This window comes from Harpia harpyja, chromosome 3, assembly GCF_026419915.1.
Source record: "Harpia harpyja isolate bHarHar1 chromosome 3, bHarHar1 primary haplotype, whole genome shotgun sequence".
Lineage (NCBI taxonomy): Eukaryota > Metazoa > Chordata > Aves > Accipitriformes > Accipitridae > Harpia > Harpia harpyja.
This window is the reverse complement of record NC_068942.1, coordinates 54,664,285-54,689,985: the sequence shown is the minus strand read 5'-3', so window position 1 is coordinate 54,689,985 and position 25,701 is coordinate 54,664,285. Positions and strand designations below refer to the sequence as shown.

General features: G+C 37.3%; 1 protein-coding gene across 15 annotated transcripts in view; it reads left to right on the top strand.

Annotated features, from left to right (window-relative positions):
* RALGAPA1 (Ral GTPase activating protein catalytic subunit alpha 1) overlaps positions 1–25,701 on the top strand; it is a 135,020-nt gene that overhangs the window by 10,180 nt on the left and 99,139 nt on the right. For 13 of the 15 annotated variants that reach the window (XR_008234504.1, XM_052782628.1, XM_052782626.1 and 10 more), the window contains exons 2-15: positions 2,433–2,543; positions 3,075–3,124; positions 4,665–4,722; positions 5,369–5,412; positions 6,370–6,547; positions 8,263–8,378; positions 10,645–10,783; positions 16,112–16,320; positions 16,694–16,933; positions 19,176–19,367; positions 19,856–19,993; positions 22,065–22,213; positions 23,569–23,698; positions 24,298–24,535. Coding sequence is in view for 14 of the 15 variants with exons in the window: in XM_052782628.1 (XP_052638588.1) it covers positions 2,433–2,543; positions 3,075–3,124; positions 4,665–4,722; positions 5,369–5,412; positions 6,370–6,547; positions 8,263–8,378; positions 10,645–10,783; positions 16,112–16,320; positions 16,694–16,933; positions 19,176–19,367; positions 19,856–19,993; positions 22,065–22,213; positions 23,569–23,698; positions 24,298–24,535 (1,992 nt within the window). In the remaining variant the exon portion in view is untranslated. The other 2 variants (XM_052782632.1, XM_052782633.1) reach the window with 2 other exon arrangements.

Below are 25,701 nucleotides of genomic sequence, written 5' to 3'. Positions count from 1 at the left end.
TGAGTCTTTCTGAGGTGATTGGCACCACATTGTTCTTAAATAAATAAAAAAAAAGGGGGGGGGGGCGGGGAGGACCATCCCCTGAAATTCCTGCACCTCCCTGCCCCCTCCCCCCCCAAACTCTGAAAAGGCAGAATGCCTTAACACAGTGCTAGTTGTATGTATGCAAGTGTCACACAGTAATTATGTGGTAAAATGAGAATCACTGTTCAGCTGGTTATGTGGGCAAGCCTTTTGTTTGTTGCCTGAAGCCTGTAGGAATAGCGTCTCCAAAAATTGCAAACTGTTGTGTTAAGATTGAGTCTTTAAAGAGTACATTTGGTTTGGGTTCTTTATTTGTCTGCTTCATAGTTGACCCATGTCTGGGGAAAGAATGAGGGCCTGTTTCAGGAAACGAAACATTTAATGTGCCTGCAAAAATGCAGCATTTCTGCGTGTTGATTGGCAGAGACCCTGTTTAACTGCTTCCAATCCCTTCAGTGTTTGGAACTAGTGTTTTCTGCTCTTTCACATCAGGTGAACCGTTCCACTGCTTTCTACATGCAGTTCTCCTACAGCAGTTAAATATATGGACTAAAAGATTATCTTCTGCCACCCTCCTTTCTCTGGAAAGTCTCAAACATTTCTTTCTTTTTCCCTTCAATCCTCCTATCTCAAAACACTTTTGATTTGCTTCCTGCTCTATTTTCTTGTCCATAATCTATAACTCACTTAGGGTTCTGCCCCATGAGTGGAAGTGCTTATAATGGTTGTGCCTATGCTCCAGTCATAGCTCTGTTTCTTGTGCACTTGCCCTGACCACCTGAAAATCATGGTCTAGTTTGTTTAAAGTGGAATTGGGTTTTGTTGTCGTTTAATATTTCAGACTCTAAACTCTAGCAGTTCAGCTGCCGATCTGTAAGTGGCGTAACGGTTTCTGCAAAACTGGAAGTTTGGTAATCTTGTAGATGGTCAGGCACATGCTTGCCACTCTGGACCACTAAGTTTATTGCTAGCTAAGCTGCCTTGCTTTAGGAGTTGATATTAGCTGTTAATATAGCACTGTCTTCTCCAAGAGCACTCTGGCTCCACTACACTAAGTATGCAAGACGTTGGCAGAATGATGTGGTACTGCAAAAATTGAACATGTATTGAAAACCTTTATAGCAATATTTGTGATAAAATTGAGTTGACGGTCCTCTATATCTACATAATAAAATAGAATTGAAAATATGCCATGCTTTTGGCCATCCTTTCAATAGATTGTTTCTGTGCTTTATACTCTACCAGTTGTATCTCCAGTCATGTGAGATGATGAAGATTGATGTCATTCTAAAAAGGGTTAAAAAACCATGATCCAATAAAGAATTAGAGGGGGACTTAAAAGATATATCTACAGTGACAGATGATGCCTCAGTGTATAGAGCAGGTGAAGGTTATGAAGGTTTCATTTGCTTCGCCTTTCTTCATGTTTTTTTTATTTTGTTTCACATCAGTATTCTGAAAGGGGACAGTTTTGCCTTTTAAAATACTGTCTCCCTGTTCCTTTGTGCTTCCATACTATTGTTCTGTCCACCTAGTTTCTCTAGTCTTATATAGTTAAATAACAGGACAGGGAGTGTCTTTTGGTTCAGTGCGTACTAAGGCTTGAAAGAATTGATTGTTTAAAACTATCAATTTAAAATTAATCTAGATAAATCATCATGTATTTCTTTAACTGAAGATTTGCACAAAACCATCTAGGGTGTTGTGGAAATAAAGTCTAGACACCTTCCTGGGGTACACAAGAAAGCACATCCCTCTACGCTGACGATGATGTTTCCATCTCAGGGTATCCCTGAGGTCCCAGCTTCTGATCTCCTGAGACCACACAATCAAAGGAGTACAGGGGGGACTGGGCCAGGCTGGAAAGGAAAGTGCGTGTTGGAGCTTGGAGGGAGTAAGGAGGCAGCAGTGGGAATCCAGTGCTGCTGTTTGCTTCCTCCCAACCTGTTTCTCTGCAGAGCAGAGGTGGTCATCACTTATCATCCTTCTCCCACTTTCTTAAGTAAGCTTAGTTGTGTCTAGTAATTAGCTGGGGACAGGGGTGGTCTTTCTGTTGTAGAGTTTGGGCAGCGTCATTAGCTTTATTTCTATTAAACTAACAATTAAACCAACATTCATCTGTACAGTGCTAGTCCTGATGGGATTCTGGTTCATGACTGGGGTTTGTAGGCATTACTGTCATGCAATCAACAAGTGTGCAAGACGCTGCTTCCTGTTTTAAAATTCACTAGGCACTTACGGCATGCCATCATTAACTTCAGCTTAAAAGAATAAAAACTTTAAGAACTTATTTACCCATAATGATATTTTTTTTAAAGTATCTTCAGTTCTTACTACTGGATAATGGTGTGCAGTGATTGACTGAGTATTTGAAAGAAATAAAAACAATGTTCTGTTCTATTTTTCAGAAAATGCAGAATCAATTGATCTCAAACAGTTTTTCGACCTACATTTCTCACATATATATTATGTGTTCTTTGAAAACTTTGTGACTATTGAAGTAGGTCTTAAACAGAAAGGTAAGTATTTCAAATAGAACACTTTTTGTCTTGGTGCTTGTGGTTTTGTTATAAAATAAAGCAGGGTGTTATCAATAACTGTGTCTGTTGTCACAAATGGCAACAGTAGCTGTGCAGAAATATGTGTAAGCACTGACTTTGCAAATAAAGGCAGGGCAATTAGAGGTGCATGCAGTGGAGGTGGGCAAGGAGCGTTTATCTCTGACTGGTTTTGCCCTTTTGCAAAGTGAGGATTCTTAAGGTGTTATACTTTTTGTGTTCTGCAGAATTATTCTAAGTTTTGTTTAACAAGATATTGTGTATTTTAATCTCTACCAGCTGTTGATGCCGTAATAGAAAGTTATACAAACTGTAACTGTTATAAACCATGACTATGAAATACACTTTTTTTTTATTTGCAGAAGAAATGCAAAATTATGGTTGTAGAAATGCACGGTTTTGTTTTACACATCTAAGGATCTTTGTCGGTGTTCTTTACATTTTATTTTGATAATGAAAGTGTATCTTCTATTTATTTCTAATTGCATCTAGGTCACAAGTCTCAGAGAGAAGAATTAGATTCTATTCTTTTTATTTTTGAGGTAAGATAACTTGAATATTCCTGTATGAGTTTTTTGCTTTGAATTAAGTCCTGTTAAATAGTAACAGTACAGCTATTCTACAGTTGCTTGGAAATACGCTTTACATTTAACTGCATCCCTTTTTCCTTTTGCTTAGAGTTGAATATATGTGCTTTGTGTGAGAAGAAAAAGAATTTGACTTGCAGTTTTGCAGGAAGATGTCTTAGCTGGAAAAAGATGTTTTCTGTGTCTGCAGATAGTTCATTACTTTTTGGTGGTGGTCTTCCCCCCCCCCCCCCCCCCCAATGTATTATACACTTCGAAATTCTTATAAAGGTGATCTCTGATTAGTCATGATCTTTTTCACCTTTTGATTGCATGTTATCTCTGATTTTTCTCATAATAGATTACTACTGCAGAATTAGTTTTTACAGATCCCTTTTATTTTTGAAGAGATTTATTATTTGAAAATAGCATTTTACAATATCCTTACCAAAAGCATATCTTGACTTAATTAAGATGAGTTAGAAACTAATTTAATGAAATCGGAACATTTCTGAGCAGAGACTATAGTTTAGGAATAGCTTAGAATGTCAAGTTTTTGTCTTTCCTTTTTGATGGAGGCTTCTAATTATAGGACAAGGATTGTGGTTTTTAAAAATATGTAAAACGGAAAGCTGATGAATGCTTATCACATGGTTGAATACAAATTCAAGATTTTTTCTTTTTTTTTTCTTTTTTTTTTTTTTTTAAGGTATGTTGGTGCTTAGAAGTGTAGGGTTAGCTGTTACAAGGATAGTGAATCTGAAGAGAGCTAGTTCATTTGTTCACCAGTTCCTACGTAAAGGGATGTTAGGTGACCTGTGCTTTGGAAGCGGTTGCACAGGCTGCTGGAGGGCCATGGCCAGGAATTCATTTGGGAAATCGGGTTACTTACACGTTGCTACTGCCTCTAGCATAAATATTGAAGTGCTACATAATAGATTTTTTAACTGCCTCTGTCACTAACTGTGCTCTGTTTTTTACCATCTGAAGATGATCATCCTCCAATCTAGCTGGAGAGGTGTTAGACCATTATTGCCCCAGGTCTTCGTTGTTTTGCTGTAGCTCATTACCCCTCTGTTGAGAAGGCTGAAACAAATGCTTGCTGGTGCCACAGAGGCAAGTTGACAGCTGAGCGTCCTAGCTTAAGGCGCCATAGAGGTGGAATAACCTAATACAACTTGTCGTGAACCAGAGCAACTGAGACAGATACTCATCCCATTCCACTCCCTATGCTGTAAGCAGCAATATCCAGCAGGGAGGCAGTGGAGCCAGATAAACTGCAGTAACATCTGAAGTCTCCAATGCAGGACTTGCCAGACAGTCTGTCAGAGCCTTTGGGCTTCTTAGCTTTAGGAGTGGGATTATCTTGAAAGAACAGTAATGCTTCCAAGGAAAGCAGTATGGAAATTTTATAAGTTAACCCTTCAGCTTCTGATGTGTGGCCTTTGTGAAAGTGCTCTTTGGTCTTCTGAGAGCGATATCTGTAACATAGATCCTTGGGTTCTGTTTTTCGTAGAAAATTTTGCAACTCCTTCCAGAAAGGATTAATCAGAGATGGCAATTTCATAGTATTGGTAAGTTGATTTTTTTCTTTTTTAAACCTTATTTTTTATTAGTAGCTATTAGTAGTTTGTGCTACTCATTTCCTTAACCTTTAAGTGGTGTAACAGAGATTATGGTCTTGAAACTCTTGCAAGCTAGGGGAAGGAAAAAAAAAAACCAAACAAAAAAACCCACCAGTGTAATGAATGGTCTTCTAGATAAAATTAAATCTGGGAATCTGGAAATAGAACAGTGGCTGAGAGAGAACAAGGGCAGGTGGAAAGTTGCTTTGTAATTTATATTTTTTCCCTAATTTTTTCTCCCTTAGTAATAAATTTCAAAATTGGGGTGAGGTATGTATTTGTAAATGGGGAATGCTGATATTATGCACATTAATGACTTGAGAATCATTTACTTTTAATGTACACATACCAAAAAGTCCTTGTGGAAAGATGTTATGGAGCATGAGGAAGCTATGAAAGGTGATCTTTGGGTTTTTTTCCTTCTGGCATTGAGAGAGTTGCCTGAGGATATCAAGTTCACCAAGATTAAATTGGAGATTGCCAAGGACTTGTTTAAAAGTTACTATCAAGTCTGACCGAGAACTCTGACATCTTACTTTTAACAAAGAAATAACAAACAAACAAATACATGGGGGTTTTTTCTTCTTCTTTTCAGGTTTGATTTTAAAGAAGCTTCTTCATACTGGAAATTCATTAAAGGTATTGGAAAAAGTTGCATACTACTTTTGTGTAAAATACTTAAAAATACAAATAAGAACAAAAGGGCGAATTTTTATGGTAAAAGCATAGGAATGAGAACCAGATCATGACTTGTGTTTCATGAAAGAATCACTTCACATCATGAGCTTTATCTCAGTAGAGCTTTATCACAGTAGTAATGTGTTTATATAGAGTAGCCAAGTTAAGAATGTGTGCAAATGGTTTGAAGGATTTTGCACTAAAGCAGCAGTAAGTCTTAACTATTCATTGTTAAGGGCAAGGAAACTGTTTGGGGGGCTCAGGCTGTGGTTTTGGGGCTCAGCTGTCTTAGAAGTGGAAGATTACCTATGCCAAAGAGACCTGTTGGTGGGCAGTCTAATAATGGTTGACCATGGGACTAAAGCCACCCAAGCATAACAAGTAGTTTTGGTACTGCAGCAACCAACCATGCCACTCCCCTGTAAACCACCTGCAGGCTTGCCCGGTGCTGAAATTCTCCAGTGTGAGTGCCATGAGGGGACTGCTCTAGGACTCCATCACCTTTCTTGAAGAAGGAATAGAAGAGGGTAGAACGGGTCCTTCTGCTGCAAAAAGCTCACTCTGTTGTTATAACTCACGAACATATTTAGAAATTTTACGACGGTCTTCGTGTTTTCTGAAAAATTCTTGCAGTGCTGTAGTCAAACAAGTGACTAGACATGTTGGTTTTCTTCCTCTTCTTTCAGAGAAAACCTTGTGTAAGGGATTCTGTGAGGCAAACAGCAGTGAATGTGCCAGGGTTGTCCTTGCATTTCAGCAGGAGCAGCAGATGTGTTAGCTTGGCTCTGCTGATTGCTGGTGGTCATACTGTGTGTCTATTCTTGTCTTTTTCTACCACTCCCCTTCTCCCTCAGGACAAATGGAAATGCTTTTTTATGTTCTGGGACAAGTTAACTTGTTCTGTTTTTTACCTTTAAGATACGGCGAGAGGGTGTGCGTCTCTTTCTTTTGTGGTTGCAAGCACTTCAGAATAACTGTAGTAAAGAACAATTATGGATGTTTTCTTGCTTGATTCCTGGATTTTCATCACCACAGTCTGAATATGGCCCTCGAACACTAGATAATCTCATTAACCCTCCACTTAATGTTCAAGAAAGTAAGTAATTTTTAATATTACTCAATTCTCTCCATAATTCAATTCTCAGCACAGAAAAGACAAGTTGAAGTAACAAAGCAGTAACATAGATATGTACCCAGGGAGCTTATGGAGCTGTTAATGAGTTTCTTGGCAGTTTATCAGGTCTTCTTGCAATAGTAACTTTGTCTTTTTTTGTTGTTTTTCAGGGTGGGTTGTTTTTTGTTTTGTTTTGTGTTGTTTTAGGAAGTATGGCTATAGCAGCTTAACACATAGTGGGTGAAAATAAACTGACCGATTTTATGTAATTCTTCTTAAGATTTACAAGCAGATGCTGCATCTGCTGCAAACTTGCACAGGTGGGTTCTGCTTGTTTTGAACATTTGCACTGGCTTTGGCCATAGTCTTAAGGAGCAAGCTATGCAAAGCAGTTTCTGGTATGGCTTTCAAGAGAATAGTGGTTGTTAGGGCAATACGTAAAGCCAAATGGTTGCTCTTCCTGCTGTGCCTGGGTTTGACCGGGCAATTGAAGCTGTGGTATTCTTGAGGCTTGGAGTCTTCCAAAAGAATTGGACCTTGTAAATTGCAAAACCTGAGGTCAGAAAGGTCTGCATCAGTGGAAAGGCTTGAGCATTCTGAGATAAGCTTTTTATACTTTCTAGATTTTTTTTTTAATGTGAAGATCATTATCTTGACACTAATCAATAGAGCGAGGATGATTTTTCTCTTAAGATGATTCTTATGACAGTTTTTCCTTTGACTACTTACTATAGCAGTAAGTATCAGATACTGGTTACTTTGGGGAGCCTCTTGCCTCCTAACTAGATTTATTCCTGTTAATGGGAATTTAAGCTTATTTATTAATGAATTGCAATTGGATGGGGTCATAAGTGCAAACTGTGCATTCACATAAATGTGAATAAGAAGATAACCACTTTTTCATCTGAACATTAAGTGCTGTTGCCTTTTCTCCACCTCCACCCAGTGTTTTAGAGCTGACACAAGCATTGCTTGTAGAAGCAAGCAGTGTCTCCTTGACTGGTAATTAAATTTACTGAAACTTAGCAGATGAATTTTGTGGCAGGATAGCTCTGCAGATAAAAGTTTACTACATACTTTAAGCCCTGTTTTGGAGTTATCTTGTGTTATAGCTCTAGAGCGGGAAAGGAGGAACAAATCTAGAGGGGATATAGACAGCATAGAAATGCAGAGTGAAATGAGAACATCTAACTACAGGAACAAGAGAAAAACTCTGAAGTAGCTTCACTGTAGAGGCAAAGGAAGGATAAAGCTAGTAAAACTTAACACAAATGTAACTGATCAACTGCTAAATGAAGAAAATCATGAGAGATGTAAATAAAGATTTGGCATTTGTGCAACACAAGTTACACTATTGTTTGCATAAATTCCAGAAGAAATGGATTACACCTTTTGGAAAAATTGGGTCTTGGCAGGTGAGATTCCCAAGGTGCATAGGGAGAACTTAGTTATTATCTGTAGTGTTTTTGTATATGTAAGAAATTAGTTCTGAGGTGGTTTATTACCTAAAATGTCCTATTTTTCATTAATCTGTGGGTCGATTGTTTTGCCTGTAACTGTCTCATCTTACCCCAGTGCATTTCTACTTTGATAACTTGGTAGATATTTATGCATGGGAAGAAATGTCTAAATGTTAGATGTATTTCTTCTTCCTTTTCTTTTTCTTTTTTTTTTTTTTTTTTTTTTTTTTTAAATAGCTCAAGTGACTATAGAGGAGATCACTCCACTTGTTCCTCCACAGTCAGGGGATAAAGGACAAGAAGATTTAACAAGCTATTTCTTAGAAGCACTTTTGAAATACATAGTAATTCAGGTATGTTCAATAGTTTTCCAGCAAACAAATATGAAACAACTAACACCTGTTTCTTCATTACAAGAAGACATTTACTAGTAGCACTGCAAATGTATATGAAAATGTTTTAAACATTTCTCCCCCTCGCCCCTCCCTCAAGTGTCCTTCATAAAAAGTGAATTCTCCTAGAAAATCTTCACGTGCCTTCTGTGTGAAGATTCATAGGTCTTGTTACCACAGGGTCTTGCATCAGATTGCAGCACGGAGAAAAAACAAGACTTGCCTGTCACTTTCAGCAATGCTAATTCCAGCTCCCTTCCCGTTTTCATCTCCCCCTCCCTGCCCTGTTGCCTTCAACCAGTAGAAGGATCAACTGGGCTCACTCTTATTATGTGGGTTTTGTGGTGGTCAGGGACTTTGCTTTTCAAACTAAGGGGAAACTTCTAACTGAAGGCATTGGATTTTTGTGATACAGGCTTTTAACGAGTCCCAAACTTTTGCTGGCCTTTTTTATACATTTGTACTCAGGCTAGCTGACAAAACCAAACAAACAGTTGAGTCTGACATCCTATTTCTGTAAGACTGGGACTGCCAGTGTCTGTGCTTAGGGTCATATTTTTCCTCCAGCTATGTTTCTGGAATTTCTGCTGTTACTGTAGATTAACCATACAGCCTCTCCATTCTTTAATGGAAACACTGAGCTGCTGGAAAGCCCTGGTTAGGAGAAATGCTCCAGGGTGTTTAGAGCATGATACAGGGATTATGGCTTTCTAGCAAGAGCTTGTGGGTTTGGGGTTTTTGGGGGTTGGTTTTTTGGGGGTTTTTTGTTTGTTTGTTTGTTTTCCCCCCCGATCAACAAGATATTTACCACGCAGATCTTGCAGGGATGGTGCGATGACTCCTGTTGATGTCTTAACTGTACTTTCTGGGACTTTAGTTTTAGGAGACTTGTAAGCCCAAGTGTAATATAGTACACTGCACAGAGAAAATTTGGGATTACTGCTACAGCTAAGCAAGTGAACCTCTTCAAAAGACAAGCAATGGGAAACAGTACATATTTGGAATATTTACGATCTGACAAAGCTTATGAGTTGAGTTCTGCTTGACAGTAGCTGCACTGCTGAGATTACACTTGCTTGGGGGCATTGCTCTGTGAACACAAGGTGATAAGATCTTGCAGATCCCAGGCTACCTAAAATGCAGATAATGGAGCTGAACTGTGCACAGCAAATGAAGACTTGAATGAGTATCTAGTCCACAGTGTGCAACTCAGGTGCACGCTGTGTCCTTCCCTTCATACTTTGACACTTCCATGATCTCAGCCAGTACTTGAAAAGCCTAGGACAGGGCATGGCAAGAGCTCCTATCAAAAACTGTGGCCTAGCTATTATACTTTATGTAATTGATTTGCTGGCCAGTTAGCACATGCTGCTTCTGAGCCTGCTGTGCTGTCACATGCCCAGCGAACTGCTTGACTACATAACATGCTGTAGGTGTTCCAGGGTACTGCCTTCTGGGTCAGACTTGTCCAGCAGAACCCATTTGGGTACCTATCCCTAAGTTTTTCTTCACACTTTTGCAGGTTGTGCTAGAGAAGATGGACAGTGCACAAATATGGCCAATGTTAAACTGAAACATTTAATGGCTTCCCTTTATCTATCTTACTCTGTGAACTTGCGGTGCTGGAATAACTTGCAACCTCATTTTGTTGCCCCCAGCATCTCCCACGTTGAATAGAGGTCACCATACTTGTGACTTGTAGGGTAAGCTTAATGATGACTGTTCATTTTGAATAAAAATACCCCTTACATTTTTGAAGACAGCTGCCCTCTCTGTAATGAACTGAAAGTATTACGTTTAAATTTAGGTAAGTCATTGAAACAGGTGTCATAGAACTTGTTCACTATGTGAATGCTAAAGTCTTGCTGAAGTCTCTGTAGAGGCACTGATAATTTCAAGCTGAATAGTTACTTCTTTGATACTAAGTTCTGCCAAAGAACTTCATGTCACTAATTTCTATATTAGTCACCCATTCTGTTGAATTACATTGAGGAGATATATATGTATGTAGGTATGTATATTCTATTCTAAAGGCCCATTGCCCTGGAAGTAGATAGTCTTTGTTTCATTGACATTTCCTAGTCAGTTTCTGTTCCATCTTTCTAAAAGTGTTTATTAAAATGTGTATGGTTTTGTTCCAAAGAAATAACTTAGAAAGAAGACATTTCATCAGTCATCTTTCTTTTCTACTTCTCGATGTTTACTTTATCCAACTTCTTTTTTTAAGGTTAAGAGTTTAGAATGGAAGAACAAGGAAAACCAGGAAAAGGGATTTTCATTTTTATTCTCAAATTTTAAGAAATACTACTTACCTTCTATTTTCCCAAACATCTGTAAGGAAACCAGCTTGTATAACCCTATACTTGGTAAGTGTTAATACAGCTGATGAAATCATTACATTTTCTGTAATAGAGAGTATAGCAAAGCAGTTTTTTGCTTGACTCATGATTCCCATAAAGAACATTCTCCAAAAGTATTTCTTATGAAAGAACGTGTTATGGTTCCTGTTCATGGTTTTCAGTTCTCTGTTTGTGGAGGCACCTGATCCTTTCATTAGAGTCAATCTTGCTCTATTAACCTGATGCAGGTAAATTAAATGTTCTTGTAAAACAGTTCTTTAATGTGACCTCTGTTGATTTAAGTTGTGCTCTGAAGAGAAACTACGGCTGCTGAGATAAAAGGTGTTCATGTGCTGTTCTTTGGGGGATGTTGGCTTTATCTGTACAGAATCATAATGTTTGGATCATATGGTGCTTGCTCATAGTTCAGACAGGGCAAAGTTAGTTACAGGTTTGTGTCAACTATGTTTTGTCAGGAGCTTGCAGTAAGAAGAGGAAGCTAGGGTTTAACACAATCTTTAAAGCTGATGGTGCTAGAATATATCTTTCCATAGAGAGAGCGGAATTTTAGGTGTTTGCTAAGCAAACCTAACTAGAGTTTTGCTCAGAGGTTTTTAGCCCATTCTAAACTAGAACGTTGTTTGCAAATCTTGATTTTGCTAGCTCAGGTTTGCACACACCCATGCACATGTTGGTTGTAAGCCGACAAGAGTTCAAGACTCTAGTTTGCAAAGCAATACCACCTACACAGGCTTTAAGCTGCCATTTCATTACTTGAATAATATGGAAAGTTCACAGCTCCTCTTACCTGTTGATGCAGCATCTCACAAGGATTAGTAGTGATCTCCAGACACAATTTCATATTCTAAATTCAAGCTGTTGGGGAAGTTTGTTGACAAGGTCTTAGTTTCTGCCAGTCCATGTACATGTATTTGGATTTCTTCAGAGATGGATGTTTCAAAACCATGTTCTCCAGGGAAAGATAAACAGTGGACTTTCTCATCTGGGCGGGAAGAAACAGTATAAATCCATCCATGAGCAACAGTAAAACAAGAGTTGTGTGAAGATAACTGAAGAGGTTCACTGATAAAATAGCTACAAGAGGGATGGTAGGCAATGCTGAGAAAGCAAACCTACTGCTGCTTGACGTCCTCAAACAAGAAATGTGGGAACAGTATATTCTCTTTCTATGAAGATCTTGATTGTGTCTTCCATAGAAGTGTTACTGTAGTCCTCTCTTTTTCTGTGAACCATAAACAAGAAACTTCCAAGGTCTTAGTAAAGAAGAGGACAATGGGGAACAAGAAGAAGAAATGGGCACAGATCTCCAAAACTACTGTCAGTGCCTTAAACAGTGCAAAGTCAGCAACAATGACAAAGATTTTGGGAAGGGGAAGAATACAGTATTGAAAGCAATAGAAACACTGGTAAGTAGAATAGTCTTTTCTCCTCTAAGAAGTTCTTCTCTGGCTTGTATCTTTCCACCTTAGTTGAAAACAATCCTGTGCCTGTTCTGAACAAAATTGACACCATTTAGGGAGAAAAAAGGGCAAACTTGGGCACTGAGCCTGCTGCTAAAAACAGTTCTTATGGTACTGGTGTAGTGTTTAATTTAGGAGAAGTCATGAGGTATAAATCAAAACAGTAGTTTTAGTAACCAAGCATTGGTACAGGGCTTTACTAGAGATAGTATATTGGATTGAGATTTTTTTTCTTTCTGTTAAGGTAGATTTTCAGATAAGTGTATTGGTTACAGTAACAAGCGCTGAGCATTCCAGTTACAAGAAGCTAATACTGTGCTTCCTCCAAATTCTGGCTTGAGTATTACAGGCTTAGAAGAGCAATACAGGCTTAGAAGAGCCCATGAGATTCTTTTGTTTTGTTTTGAATGCCTTTTAACACCTGTTTAGATTCGGTAAGATAGTCTTTAGAAACTATTTAGTAAGAACTACAGATATGGCAGTAAGATTCCAGGGGCGTTGTTTCTTCAATCATAGTAACGTGCCATTTCCAAGCCATTTAGATGGGCAACTTCATTTACAGGGAAACAATAAAGTGGGTGTCCTACAGCTCCCTGCAGCTCTTCATTCCTTCTGAACCCTTTATTGCCTTAAAAAGTTAAGTGTGGTTAAAACTGCAAGTGTCCACCATTATAAATGTGGTTTTGCTAGCCTTTTAATTTTCTACCCTGTATATGTCTTCCACCACCTCAGCTTCCTGGCCTTTTTGGCACCAGCTTACATCAAGTCCCCAGAGGGGGAAGGCCAGCGGGTGGGGAAAGCCCAAAACAAAACGGAAAGAAAAATGGAAAGCTGGGGGAAGGGAGTATTTCCTCTTGGGCTATTTGAGTCAATCTAATAAGCTTCTGTTTTGCTTTGGTTTTACATCAGTGTCCTCATCTGGAGCCTTGACACCTATTTCCAAGATGGACAGAAATACGAAAATACAAGAAATGACTGAAGGAAGATACATTTGAGAAGCAGCTGCAGCGCACAATACAGTTGAGAGGGAATAGAGAGAGAGAATGTTTTGAGAGGATATAATGAAACTACAGAAGGAGACAGTGTGCTGCAAAGACATGTTTACTACATGTCTACAGGACGTCTTGTCCTTTTGAAAATACTGTTAGTATTGCAGTCTTCACGCCCTGCTGAATGCTAATCGATAGCAGAGAGAACTGATTTTTGCATCTTTAAATACTGTGCTACCAGGCATTTGCTTCCTTTTTTTGCTGATTGTGCTGTTATACATGCTTCTGTTTAAGATATATTAATTTTTAATTTTCTTACTAACCTGCTGCTTTCCACAGAATGAAAACAATGTACTGGTTTTTATTTGTAGTAAATAAACTCTTTGTAAGCTTTTAAAAAAGTATTCTGTGCATTTGTTACTTACTCTAGGTGGATGGTATGCAAGAGTCATGCAGTTTTTTCCTCTAAAAATAATGCTTCCATTAAAAATAGTGGATGTAACTTTAAAGTCTGTTCTGGAAACGTTCCTCAGTTTAGCAGCATCATGACGAGTTTATCACTACTTTTATATGTGGCTGTTGAAATGACACTGAGATATACCAACTTGGATATCCTCAGTGCTGGTGCTGGATGTTGTGTTGTGTATTTGTAATGTCAAAGGAAACCTTTACAGCAGTCTGGCAGGTAGGCTGTATTCATTTCAAATGCCTAAAAGTGTATGTGGCTGTCATAAGTTAATTGCCTAGATAGTAGCTGATTATTTCTTTGCTGCTATCCAGATTTGTTCTTTCTGAATTATGATACCATAACCTCATAGAAGTTATGCTGGATCCCTTAAAACAGCTCTTGACCTTGCATTAGGAAGATATAGTCAGGAAACAACTCTATATTCTTCAGCATGACTACTTTGTATCTTCTTTGACTCCCACCATTAGTATCTTTGAACTACCTTCTGGCCCATAAAACCATGGAATATATCTCTTACTTATGTACCACAAGCTATAGAAGAGTTGAGTCAGTGCTGAAATACCATCTCTGTCCAATCTATCACTCTTCATATCTGGATAGGACCATCATTTCCCATGCTGCCTCCTTTTTGGGGTTTTTTGTTGTTGTTGTTTTTGCGGGGCTTTTTTGTGTGTGTGGAAAACCATGATACTGAAACACCAGCAGCAGGATGTGTTCTGACGGAACATGTCATAATCAGTCCTCAGACGAATTTTCATCTACTTTTTGTATTGGAGCTGATCTCATACTTGCCTTTCTAGAACTAGGAATAGAGTTTGCACACCACTCCCAGAGAAAGGTCATTCACACCTGAAAGTTTTGTAGCTGCTTCAGATTGATGATTGGTATTGCAGAACTGTTCTGCACCCTGTCTTGGGTTGTGAAATAAAGAAATGACATTTTGCAGTGTTGAGTTGGCTGATACGTGGCTGGAGTTGAACTGTGCTGTTGATATTTGTCCCTGCAGAAATGTGCATTATGCACAATTTAAAAACTGTCTGTCCATGTCAGTTCATACCCCACCCCCAACTCCATCTTTAATGTTTTTACTGCACATGTCATTTCCATCCACATTGAGTGGACTGTCACTTTTTTTCTGAGGCAGATTCAGGAATACTGGTGACACTGTCAGCATCTTTGTCACTAGCACAGTAGAGAACCAGAAGAGCTGAACAGTTCTGAACAATCGTGTAGAACATGGGATGGAGAAAATGGAATTGTAGGTTATAGACCCCAAATAATCACAGTTCCTGCTAGCTGGCATGCCACTGGGCGTCATTCATTACATTCCCTGCAAGCCAGTACAGAACTTATTGCCACAAAATCATCTTTCAGCTAAATCATGGGAAGATGCATGTACCCTTGCTCTGGTAGCAAAGTCCAGCAAAAGTAGCTAGTGCACATGTGGCATTAGATGAAGCTGTGAAACTCATGTGGCTTTGGAGCAGGATTTCTCTGTTCTATTAATCTTTCACCTGTTGGAGGGCCAGAAGCGGCTGTGTTTATTGCAGCTGCTGTTAGAATACAGTTTGGAATTAAAGCTCTCCCATTGTAGCCATGATTAGAGGTTGGGATCTGTATCAATAAAGAACTTTGACCCTTATCGCTAATTATTTTGCTTTATTGCGGATTGCTGCAGACAAACATAGAGATCTTTCTAGGGATGCATTAGGAAATGTGGTGATCTCTTGCATCTAAACTGCACTTGCTTTTCACAGTAGGTTTGGTAGTAGGGGATAAGTGACGTATAGGACTCTTAAAAGGCTGTAAAATGGTATGAGTTACATAAATTGTTGCTTAGTAACTTAACTATAAACACTTCTTAATAATGAAGAAATTTGACAATATCTTAATTCCATATGAAAATAGTTTTCTTGTATAGGCCATGTTCTAGTCTAGTTAACAGTTACTTTGATACTTAGAACTCCTTTGAAGTTTTCAATGAAAGTGTGAAGTAGTGAGTTTGCTGAAGTCTATCTTTAAGTATTGAGTATAGCATGTAGCTTAAAGCTGAAAACAATGAAAAGAAATGTGTTTACTTGTTTAGAAAAAAAATGCAAGCAAGCATGTAAGGCTATAGAAATCACTTTCAGATAAAAAATTAAAGGTTTTGCATAGCAGAAACAAGTAGTCTGTTGGACCGACAATATTGTCTCCCTCCAGGAGAAAATTACAGCCTTTTGATGTCTTATAGTCTAGTCTTGAAATTTTCTCTATCACATCCATTTTGGCACATCTTGGGATGAGTTTTGCAACAGTGAATATGAAAAAACAGCACCTCGGAAAGTTCATGTGCGTTGGTTATGGTTTTAGGATATCTTTCTTATATATAACTTTCCCTCTGCACATATTTTTAAGATGTTGTGTTTCCTTACAGATATACCACAAATGAGACCAAAGCCACACTATGTAATGGTTAAGAAAGATGCTGAAACCAATGAGGCAATATATTGCACAAAGGAACCTTTTATTAAGGCTCGTGTTATTGTTATTCGATGGTTGGTGTCTTTCTGGCTTGAGCCAAAACCTCATACAGGACCTCATATTCCTGGGATGGAAGGTGAAAATGTGCCAAAGAATATTCAGGTAAAACCAACTAGAGAAAAAAGTGTTTGTTTTCATGTTTTTCTCTTAATTGTTATGTTAGTAGTGTGTACTCCTCTGATAATTACAACTAATGAAGAACTTTAAAAAAGGAATTTGTAAACAATTTTCTGCTTATGAATTCACTTTAGAAGGACTCGCTATGATTTTTTTTTTCAAATTCTGCTATTTTGTTTTTAATCAAATAGACATAAGAAGCCTTGAAATGCGGTGAATCCTATTTTGTTTTGGTTTGGGTTTTTTTTTCCTGAATTCTTTGTACTGTTTAAGTTATACAGCAGTATAATTTAAAATTGTACTGTTCAATTGTTGTACTAAAAATGAGCTATGGACTATTCTTTAATTTTTGTTTCAGAGAGCAGCTGCTAGCATGGCTTCAAGGGAGGACAGCAAAAATGACAGTACTGATAAGCAGGATAAAAATGCAGAGCCAGAACAATCTCATTCTAATACAAGTACTCTAACAGAGAGAGAACCAAGTTCTTCCAGCCTCTGCAGTATTGATGAAGAGCATTTAACCGATATTGAAATTGTCCGGAAAGTCTTTTCTTCTAAAAGAAGCAATGTTAATTTTCTGACTGAGATTTTTCGACAGGTAAAGAACCCTCTTTAGAATGCAAGAATCTTGATTATTTTATTGTAAATGATGATTATGTCATAGTTTTCTTTCAAGAGCATTTGCTAAGCAGAAGATTATATAAATGTACAGGGTTTTTTCTGTCATCTTGCCTTTAAGGATTAAGAATTGAAAAGTTAACACTCTCTGAAATATTTTCTGTGTAGAATATCCCTGGTTCCTGATTTTTCTAACTTTATTTCTTTAATAACCAGTTCAACGACATTCAACTTAGACTTTACAGTTCCCCATAGGCAGGAATGTTTGATCTTTTCATACATCAACCCTGTACCTATTAGAGCTCACAACCAAGCATATTAAAATAAGCCTTCTGTGGGAGTCTGCAGCTGTTAAAGAGCTGGTTTAGGAGCAAATGTCCTTACCTTGATAGTGTTCATCAGAAGAGTGGGACAGATGGCTATAGAAGGTAACAGCTTCTGCTTCTGACTTTACTGCAACCAGAAATGTTAGCTGAGCATACTCAAAATAGTATTTCTGAACTGGAAACTATTAAACAAATTAAAACTGAGAACATATGGCAGAATATGGAGTCTTTATTTATAAGGTCAAAATACATAATTTTGAGTTCAATGTGGAGGAACAGAACAAGATAGACTTTCTTTATGCCCCATGCTATAGATCAAAAGATGAAGAGATTTTTCTGAATAATAGTAAAGAAAAAATATACTAACTTTCAATTGAAATGCTTGACACTAATTGCTTTAAACAGCAGAAAACAAAACATTTTAAAACTCCAGTATATCTGGATGAAATGGATATTTTCAAATGAGGCAAATAAATGTCAGAAGCTTATCCACATACGATGTGTTGAAGAGCTTGGACACATTGCTGAAGGAAATAATGGAGTTACTTGAATTCAGCTGCCACTCAGGAGTTTACAGAGTTTGAGACATTGAATGTAGAGTCTAAATTATTGATGGTCTATTTAGAAACTGCCCCCCCGCCCCCCGAAAGGGACAGCAAAGGTAATTGTCTTTGTTCTTTTCACAAGGCACTCTGTAATTTATGTAGATTATTTGGCTTTCATGTGTGGTTATGAGATCTCATTGAAGTCATTGTTTAGCCAGAAGTTTTCAGTGTAAGTTCATTTCTAATATGCCAGATGTTTGTAATATTTCTAAAACATTAGGGCTAAGTTATTCCAGTCAGGAGAAAAGTTAAGTTGTACTGAATGGTGGGAAGATTGTAGAAAAAAAGTTTTATGCACTTTAGGCTCCAGGGTACAAAAAAATGTATACGGCCTTGCAGAAGGCTGTTAGACTTGATGAGTGATCATGTGTGACTGATGAACTTGTCAGTTGAATTCTGTAATACATAGAAAAATTCTTTTTGGTGTGATGCTGGTATGAAATGTCTATGTCCAGAGAGAGAAGGTACTGCTTGTGTCAAGTGGGCCCTCCTTAAAGACATGGGCAATGAGTTTTCAACATTCATACCATGGGGTCCATAAAGTTATGTTTTAGTGTAGTTTATTTGTTCTTTTCTTTCAATGCAATTAGGGCATCATGGTCTTTCGTAAATGTATTTATAGTTAGTTAAAATCTGACTAATGTTAAAAGTTTCTGATCTGTGACTAGTTGTTACCAGCACAGCAGATACAGAAAACTCCCGGAAGAGGGCAGTGATCAGCCACCACACTGACTGAAATGCACGCTTTTTTGAAACAGTAATTCTGAAGGCTTTTCAGGGAGTCATTTGTTTTAAGGATACTGTTTTGTAAAAACTCAATTAGCTAAAAATAAGATACGTGACTACCAGTAATGTGTGTCACTTGAATTTTTCTTAGTCATTTAGAACTGATTTAACTCTACTCTTCCAAATCCTCTGAATGGAAGATGTTGTAATAGAAACTTCTGCTCATTTGTTTTATGTATTTTTGATGAGTGTTTGGGTCTTAATTTCAGCAGGTTAGGTGTTGAGTAGATATGCATGTATGGATTCTCATATCTTTTTGGCAGTGAAGTTTTCCAAGTACTTCCTTGACAAGTTTTCTTGTTAAAACATTTTTTTCATGTTTTGAGTTTACAGATGAAGAAAATGAGCAAACATTTAGGTTTAGGAGTAATTTATTTGTTAGGATCCTACAGTGGCTGTATTTCCACCACCACCACCTTATCCCTTAGAACCTGTACATTATAGAGTCCAACTTGATTTCAAGTATTGTAACTGGTTTTTTGTTTGTTTCTTTTTCTACTCACAGGCATTTCTGTTGCCGATATGTGAAGCAGCTGCCATGAGGAAAGTGGTAAAGGTGTATCAGGAATGGATTCAGCAAGAAGACAAGCCTTTATTTATGAAAGAACCTGAAGAAATAATGCAGTGCACAACTGTAGATTGTGATCAAAATGTTGTTGACCACAATTCATCAGAGAAAGCAAAAGAAAGAGAAGAGGTAAAATATTGTTCATTAATTGTGCATCTTTTTGATATGCTAGTAGACAGAGAAGTGGCCTCCTCGACAGATTATATGTGGTTTAATTTGATGTCAGAGTATCTGTTCAGGAAAATTAATGGTAATTAAACAGTGCATTAATGGGCTACCAATTTGATCCATTATCTGTAGATTTTTAACATGGTTGGTTCAATTTAAAATTTCATATAGTTCTATGAACTATTCTCAAGATGTGGATTATACAGCATGCTAACCTTCAGCTGTGTAAAAATTATATACAAATAAAAGGATGAGGAAAAGAGTAGTTATTTCATCCAGATACTTTAAAATAATCACTACAAACTTCTTAAAATGTAGTTGTGTCTTTAAGATGCATCTTAAACATCTGTTTACCATTGTTTAATATCTATTATATCCTTTTTTCTTTAATATAAAACCAAAATACCTGTCTACAAATATATGGGATTTTAAGAAAAAATATTTTTCAGGAAAAAGGGATGAACTCCAGTCATGTTAGAAATTCAAACTGGGCAAGAAATGGCTGTTACGAAGACACTTTGCATAAAATGTCCGAAATTGATACTGAAGAGCAAAATGTACGAGCTGGAGTACAGTCAGTATTGCAGGTATGAAATAGACTTGATATCTAATTTTCATCTAATAATAATGCTCTTGTTATTGGCACATAAAGAGTGGAATATAATCTAATACTCCTGCAAGGGAATCCCATGGTCCTTCAAAGCATCTCTGAATTTTTAAAATTATTTTAGATTTTAAAAGTATGATGATAAATAGTGTTAGAATAATGGCAGTGGTTCACTATATCTTTATTGACCTTAAGTAGGACAATGTATATACAAGTGTTGGATAACACAGTAAAAAAATCTTTTAACTTTGCTTTAGGACATGTATTCTGCTCTTCATCATATAACAGAAAAAATAATTCTCATTTGAGTGCCATGTCTTCAAATTATTCTAATTAAGCGTTTAATGAGAATGCTTAGAAGCTTTTTTATCTTTTAAGCTATTACTCACCACAAACAAAACATCATTACCTGCAGTTTTCCTAATCTCAATAATAAGGTGTACTGGGATATTTTCTCATCTCTATCTGAATTACAGATTAGATGAGTACATAAGGGTTTCAAAATTTTGATCAGACACAACAACACTCTACTTCAGTGATATCCTTGAGGAATGGAGAGTTGCAGAAGTTCGCTAACAGAAGTTTTCTGTTTCTGGGAAATTTGGCAGGGTAGAATTTGTGTTAATTTCAAATATTCAGCAAAATGCTTCACTGAAGTTGAGGATATAGAAAATCAAGTGTGTATAATTTGAGGGTCTTTGAAACGCTCTTACAGTCATATAAAATGTGTGTATTTTATGTATAATATGTGCATGACCATACATATATGTGTGTATATTACTCTAGCCTCCATAATACTCTTTTATCCATAAGAAAACTGATTCTGAACAAAATAAAACAGATGTGCATTTGCCACTCCACTGTGTGTGCTTTTACCATGGGTGACCACGCTAATTAGAACTCATTATTTTTACCACAGCTTGAGTGATTTCCTGAATAGGGCTTCCTGTTGTGCTGTACACTGTTATATATAGAAATAAACTTTGTAACGGAAATCAGTTTTAAATTCACATATGTTACAATAATTTCAGCTTCATAATCTTTGCATACAATGACTAGAATATGAACCATTTCTGAGAAATGAAATGGTGAAGTACTTTTTCTATTTGCAATGTATACTAAGTTTTAACCATCTGAGAATGTCTGGGAGATTCTTCATGTTGAAGTTTTTTAGACAAAGGTTCATTTGACCCATTTAATTTTTGCATAGACTTATTTCTAGGCACTTAGAGTAGGGTAGGCTCATTAGTTGAGGCTAGTGAATGTAAAGCTGCATACTAATAGTTTTTAATTACTAAAATCCAAAGTTCCCAGTAGAGGGAAATTACAACTGTAGAACCAATGATTTCCTGTACATGTGGATTAAGGAAGAGAGGTAAAAAATAATTGGAAATCTAGGGCTCACTGTGATTCAAATACTTCTTAAACTTATGTAAAAATATAACAACACTTTAGTAGTAGCTCCTGTAACTCCTACAGTGTCCTTGCCTACTTTGTTTTCATCATCTTTGTTCTGAAAGCCCTAATTCACTGTCCACTGAAGTCAACCACTTTGGAGAAGGTATCCTGTTTCCTACTTTTGGTAACCCTTACTGATCACAGTGGGATGAATGCTTTAGTTTCCCAGAACATAATACAGGCCTCGTCATGCTGAAGCACACACTGTGTACCAGGACTATTTCAGGTAGTTTAGCATATATTATACTAGTCAGTTGCTGGTTTACAGGTGGAACTTTTGTCCAGTGGACTTCTTTACTGGGACATTTTTGTCCATCATATTAAAATAATTGTATAGAGTAGTTTATTGTACCATCTGTCTATGAGAGCAAAAATACACAAATAAGTTTTGTAGAAAAAAATGGGAAAAAAATCAGTCTTATTGTTGCTTTATCATCATGTCAAGCTAACTTATATTTAAATATATACTTCTGAGTGCATATGCAGCCTTTTCTGTTAATCGTAGATTTTTCTCTTCCTGGTTACTATCAACTGAACTGCTGAAAATGTCAAAGTGCTTCAAGCTCATAACATCCAATCTTTTTTACTTACAGGTTTTTATAATAAATTCTTCAAATATATTCTTTCTTGAACCTGCAAATGAAATTAAAGCTCTACTGGATGAACACACTGATATGTGTAAACGCATTCTTAATATCTACCGTCACATGGTAGTCCAAGTGACTATGGACAAGAAGACATGGTAAAATGCTAATGCTTTTATCTTAGATTATTAGTTCACAAGATAAATGTGAAAACTTACTTGGTAGTAAACACAGTAGAGTGGTATTGACTATGTGAATCAGTTGCTCTAAATCAGTAAATACATGGACTTTAACATCACAGGCAACTTACCACAGGGGAAGAGGTTGTCTGCTCTGTTAAAGCCAGTAGTAAGCACCTAGTTAGTTTGAGGTAGTTTAGCCCTCAGTGAAAAACGAAGCAAGCTAGGTTATACAGACTACTGTTAAGGAGCTACTGATGACTTCTTTCCAGGGCATTTTGCTTATGTGTCAAAGTGCTAAAATATGAAAACAGCCATGAAGCTTCACAGCCTTATTTAAAAATAAACAAAAAAATCCTCAGATAAGCATGGATAACTATTATACAGATGTGGGTTGCTCTTGATCTGTAATTGTGTACAGGAGTCCATGTACTGTTTAACTGTTTTGTTCCTTTCCAGTGCTTAAGGTGCCTAGCAGGTGCAGGGGACCCCACTTTCAAATTAATTTCTATTATTTCCCCCTATCCTTTAAATAGCTGTCTCTGATCATGTAGTATATTGCTTGCCACCATTCTCCATTGCAAGGAAGCAGTAGCAAGGGGATTTCCTTTAAATAGCTGTATCTAATGATGCAGTGTATTGCCACCATTCTCCATTGCAAGGAAGCAGTAGCAAGGGGATTTCAAATGGCTGATGTACTCCATTTTAACTTCACTTGTATTCAATCTGTCACTAATATTTCCTGAACTCTGGGTAAGTAGAGCTGGCATTTCATGTCATGTGAAGCTTGTCTCCTCTTGTGAGGAAACAGAGTTAGTTCAAGGCTAGCCGCTGGGAAATTTGGTAGTAATAACAGCAAACAGATACCACTAGATCAGTATTTTCTTCCCAGTTTCACATCCCTGTAAAGAAGTGACTCTAGACCGTGATGGCAAAGATTGCACAACACAAAACAATTGATGAAGTACGTTAATGATAATGTAACATTGCCAAAACCTGTCATTCATAACAAAAAAAACCCCAAAATCAAAAAGTAAAGGCTCACATTGGATATATAATTAAAACTTTGCCTGTAATTTCAGGCTATTGAAGGGGATAGCACTTGAATGACCTGGCAGAAGATGTTAGAGGGTGACAGGGATTCCTCACTCTCAAGTGTGAAAAGAAGATTGGAGTAATTTCATTGGCAAGAGCCAAGTTAGGCTGCTTGTAATCACTATGTCCTGTTTGGAATTTGTTTGAGCAAAACAAGCTTGGTTATTATCTTTAAAAGTATCCTGGTATATATAGAAGTATAACAAAATGGTAACTCTAAGTTTAATATTGTTTTGCAGGGAACAGATGCTACTTGTGCTGCTCAGGGTTACCGAATCTGTGCTGAAAGTACCACCCCAAACTTTCTTGCAGTATCAAGGCAGAAAAAACTCCACTTTAGCTGGAAGACTTGCAGGACCTCTTTTCCAGGCAATTAAACATAAATTCACTTTAATTAATTCAGCTTAATATTGACCAAGAGATTAGATGCAACAACCGCTGTTGGTTTGTCATCTTAAATCATTGATCGTGTTACCCAGATAACATTGAAGGGTGTGGGTTAAAGAATTGGCTACTTTTGTTACGTTCTGTCCTTATATTTAATGACACCGTGACAATGGTTTTTGGGGTGCTATGAAATTAAAAAATGGCTGTCCCTTAGTTGAGTTGGGATAACTGGCAATGTGTGCAGTTTTAGCCTGCTTCCATTGCAAAATTAGGTCAGGTCAGCACAAAATCTTCCGTGCCATCCATTCCTAACCAACTGATTTGTTTTGGTTTGGTTTGGGTTTTTTTTATTCCTTGCAGTAAGCTGTAGCATATCCTTTCAAAGTTTATAGTTGCAGAGTGCTGTTGTGGCTTCTCTGTAAATAGGATCCGTAAAGTAAAAGTCTCTGTACTGGTGATGAAAAGAGTGTCAGGACTATGCAGAAATTTCTGTGACAGTTAGAAGCTTCCTTTTAAGCAGTAACATTTGAATGTTGTCATCTTACGTTCAGAACCCAACTTTTCTCACTTTATTCTTTTAGACTCTTATAGTAGCTTGGATCAAAGCGAATCTAAATGTGTACATCTCTCGAGAACTTTGGGATGACTTGCTGTCTGTAATGTCATCACTGACATATTGGGAAGAGCTTGCCACTGAATGGTCACTGACAATGGAGACACTAACTAAAGTACTAGCTAGAAACTTGTATAGCCTGGACCTCAGTGACTTGCCATTGGATAAATTGAGTGAGCAGAAGCAGAAAAAACACAAAGGCAAAGGTAAGACAACACTGTATACACATCATTTGAATTTGGGATGGGGTAATGAGATGTTTGGCACAGCATAATTTTGGTCTAACCTTTTTAGTATACCTAATTAGGCCTCTCTATCACCTGAAATAACCCAGTTTCTTTCAGATAAGTTTGATTTTTAGAACCACCACAAAACCCTCACATTAAGATTCAGTCCTGCAAATAGGCACATATGGAATGTAGTTCTTAAAGGTCTGTTGAATTTAACCTAAAATGTTATGCTGTAGTGGGTTATGCCTTTCTCCTTTTATCAAAGCAATTAAATAGTTGAGTCCCAATCATAACTTCTTGAAAGTAACAATGATTACACGTCTGGTAAAAAATAGCTAGCTAGCAAGTGGCTATTGCAAGCACAATTGGAATATTGATCCTGAAATCCAATGAATGTTGTTTAAAGATGAAATGTAGGGTGAACATAGTTTTGTTTGGGTACTAATTCATCACTAAGCCATGGTGAAGACAGGTTTTGTCAAAGTGACCTTGTTGGACTATTTAAGAGAAAGGATACCTTTAATAACCCATATGAATGGTACCGGTTTTTAAACTGATTCCTAAACAATGCAGGAAATACTCTGTAGGACATAATATGGGGAGAGGAGGTGGCTACTTGCTTATAATGCTACAGTTCTGGAATTGGTAAGGGACAGGAAGTCTGTCCTCCTGGATAGAGGGCTGGATTGAGAGTTGCAAAACCTGGATTCCCTTCCCAGATCAGAGACTGACTTTCTGCATGTGACCATGAGCAATCATTTCTGTCTTTGTTTCCACTTCTGTAAAACATGAGTAACGATACTGCTCTGCTTTAAAAAGTGCTTTGAGATCTAATAGAAGCAGGATTATATTTAGGGTGAGGGATAAAGATGGAAAAAAAAGTATAATTTTTAGTCTACTGTTTATTTTTCTGTATTCTGATTGATGTGGTTCTCCAGTCAAACCTGAGGGAAGGTACTTCCTACTAATATCTTGTGGTTTCTAGTGAGAAGTAATATTTGTGGATTCCCTGTCTTAAAGAGGATGTCCCTGTAGACTATTTTTGCTAAAAATATTTCACATGCTTCCAAATTTCTCATCTTGAGCAAAAGCATTATTCACACTTTTGTTCTTCTGGTGTGTGACAGCTGGACAAAAATACA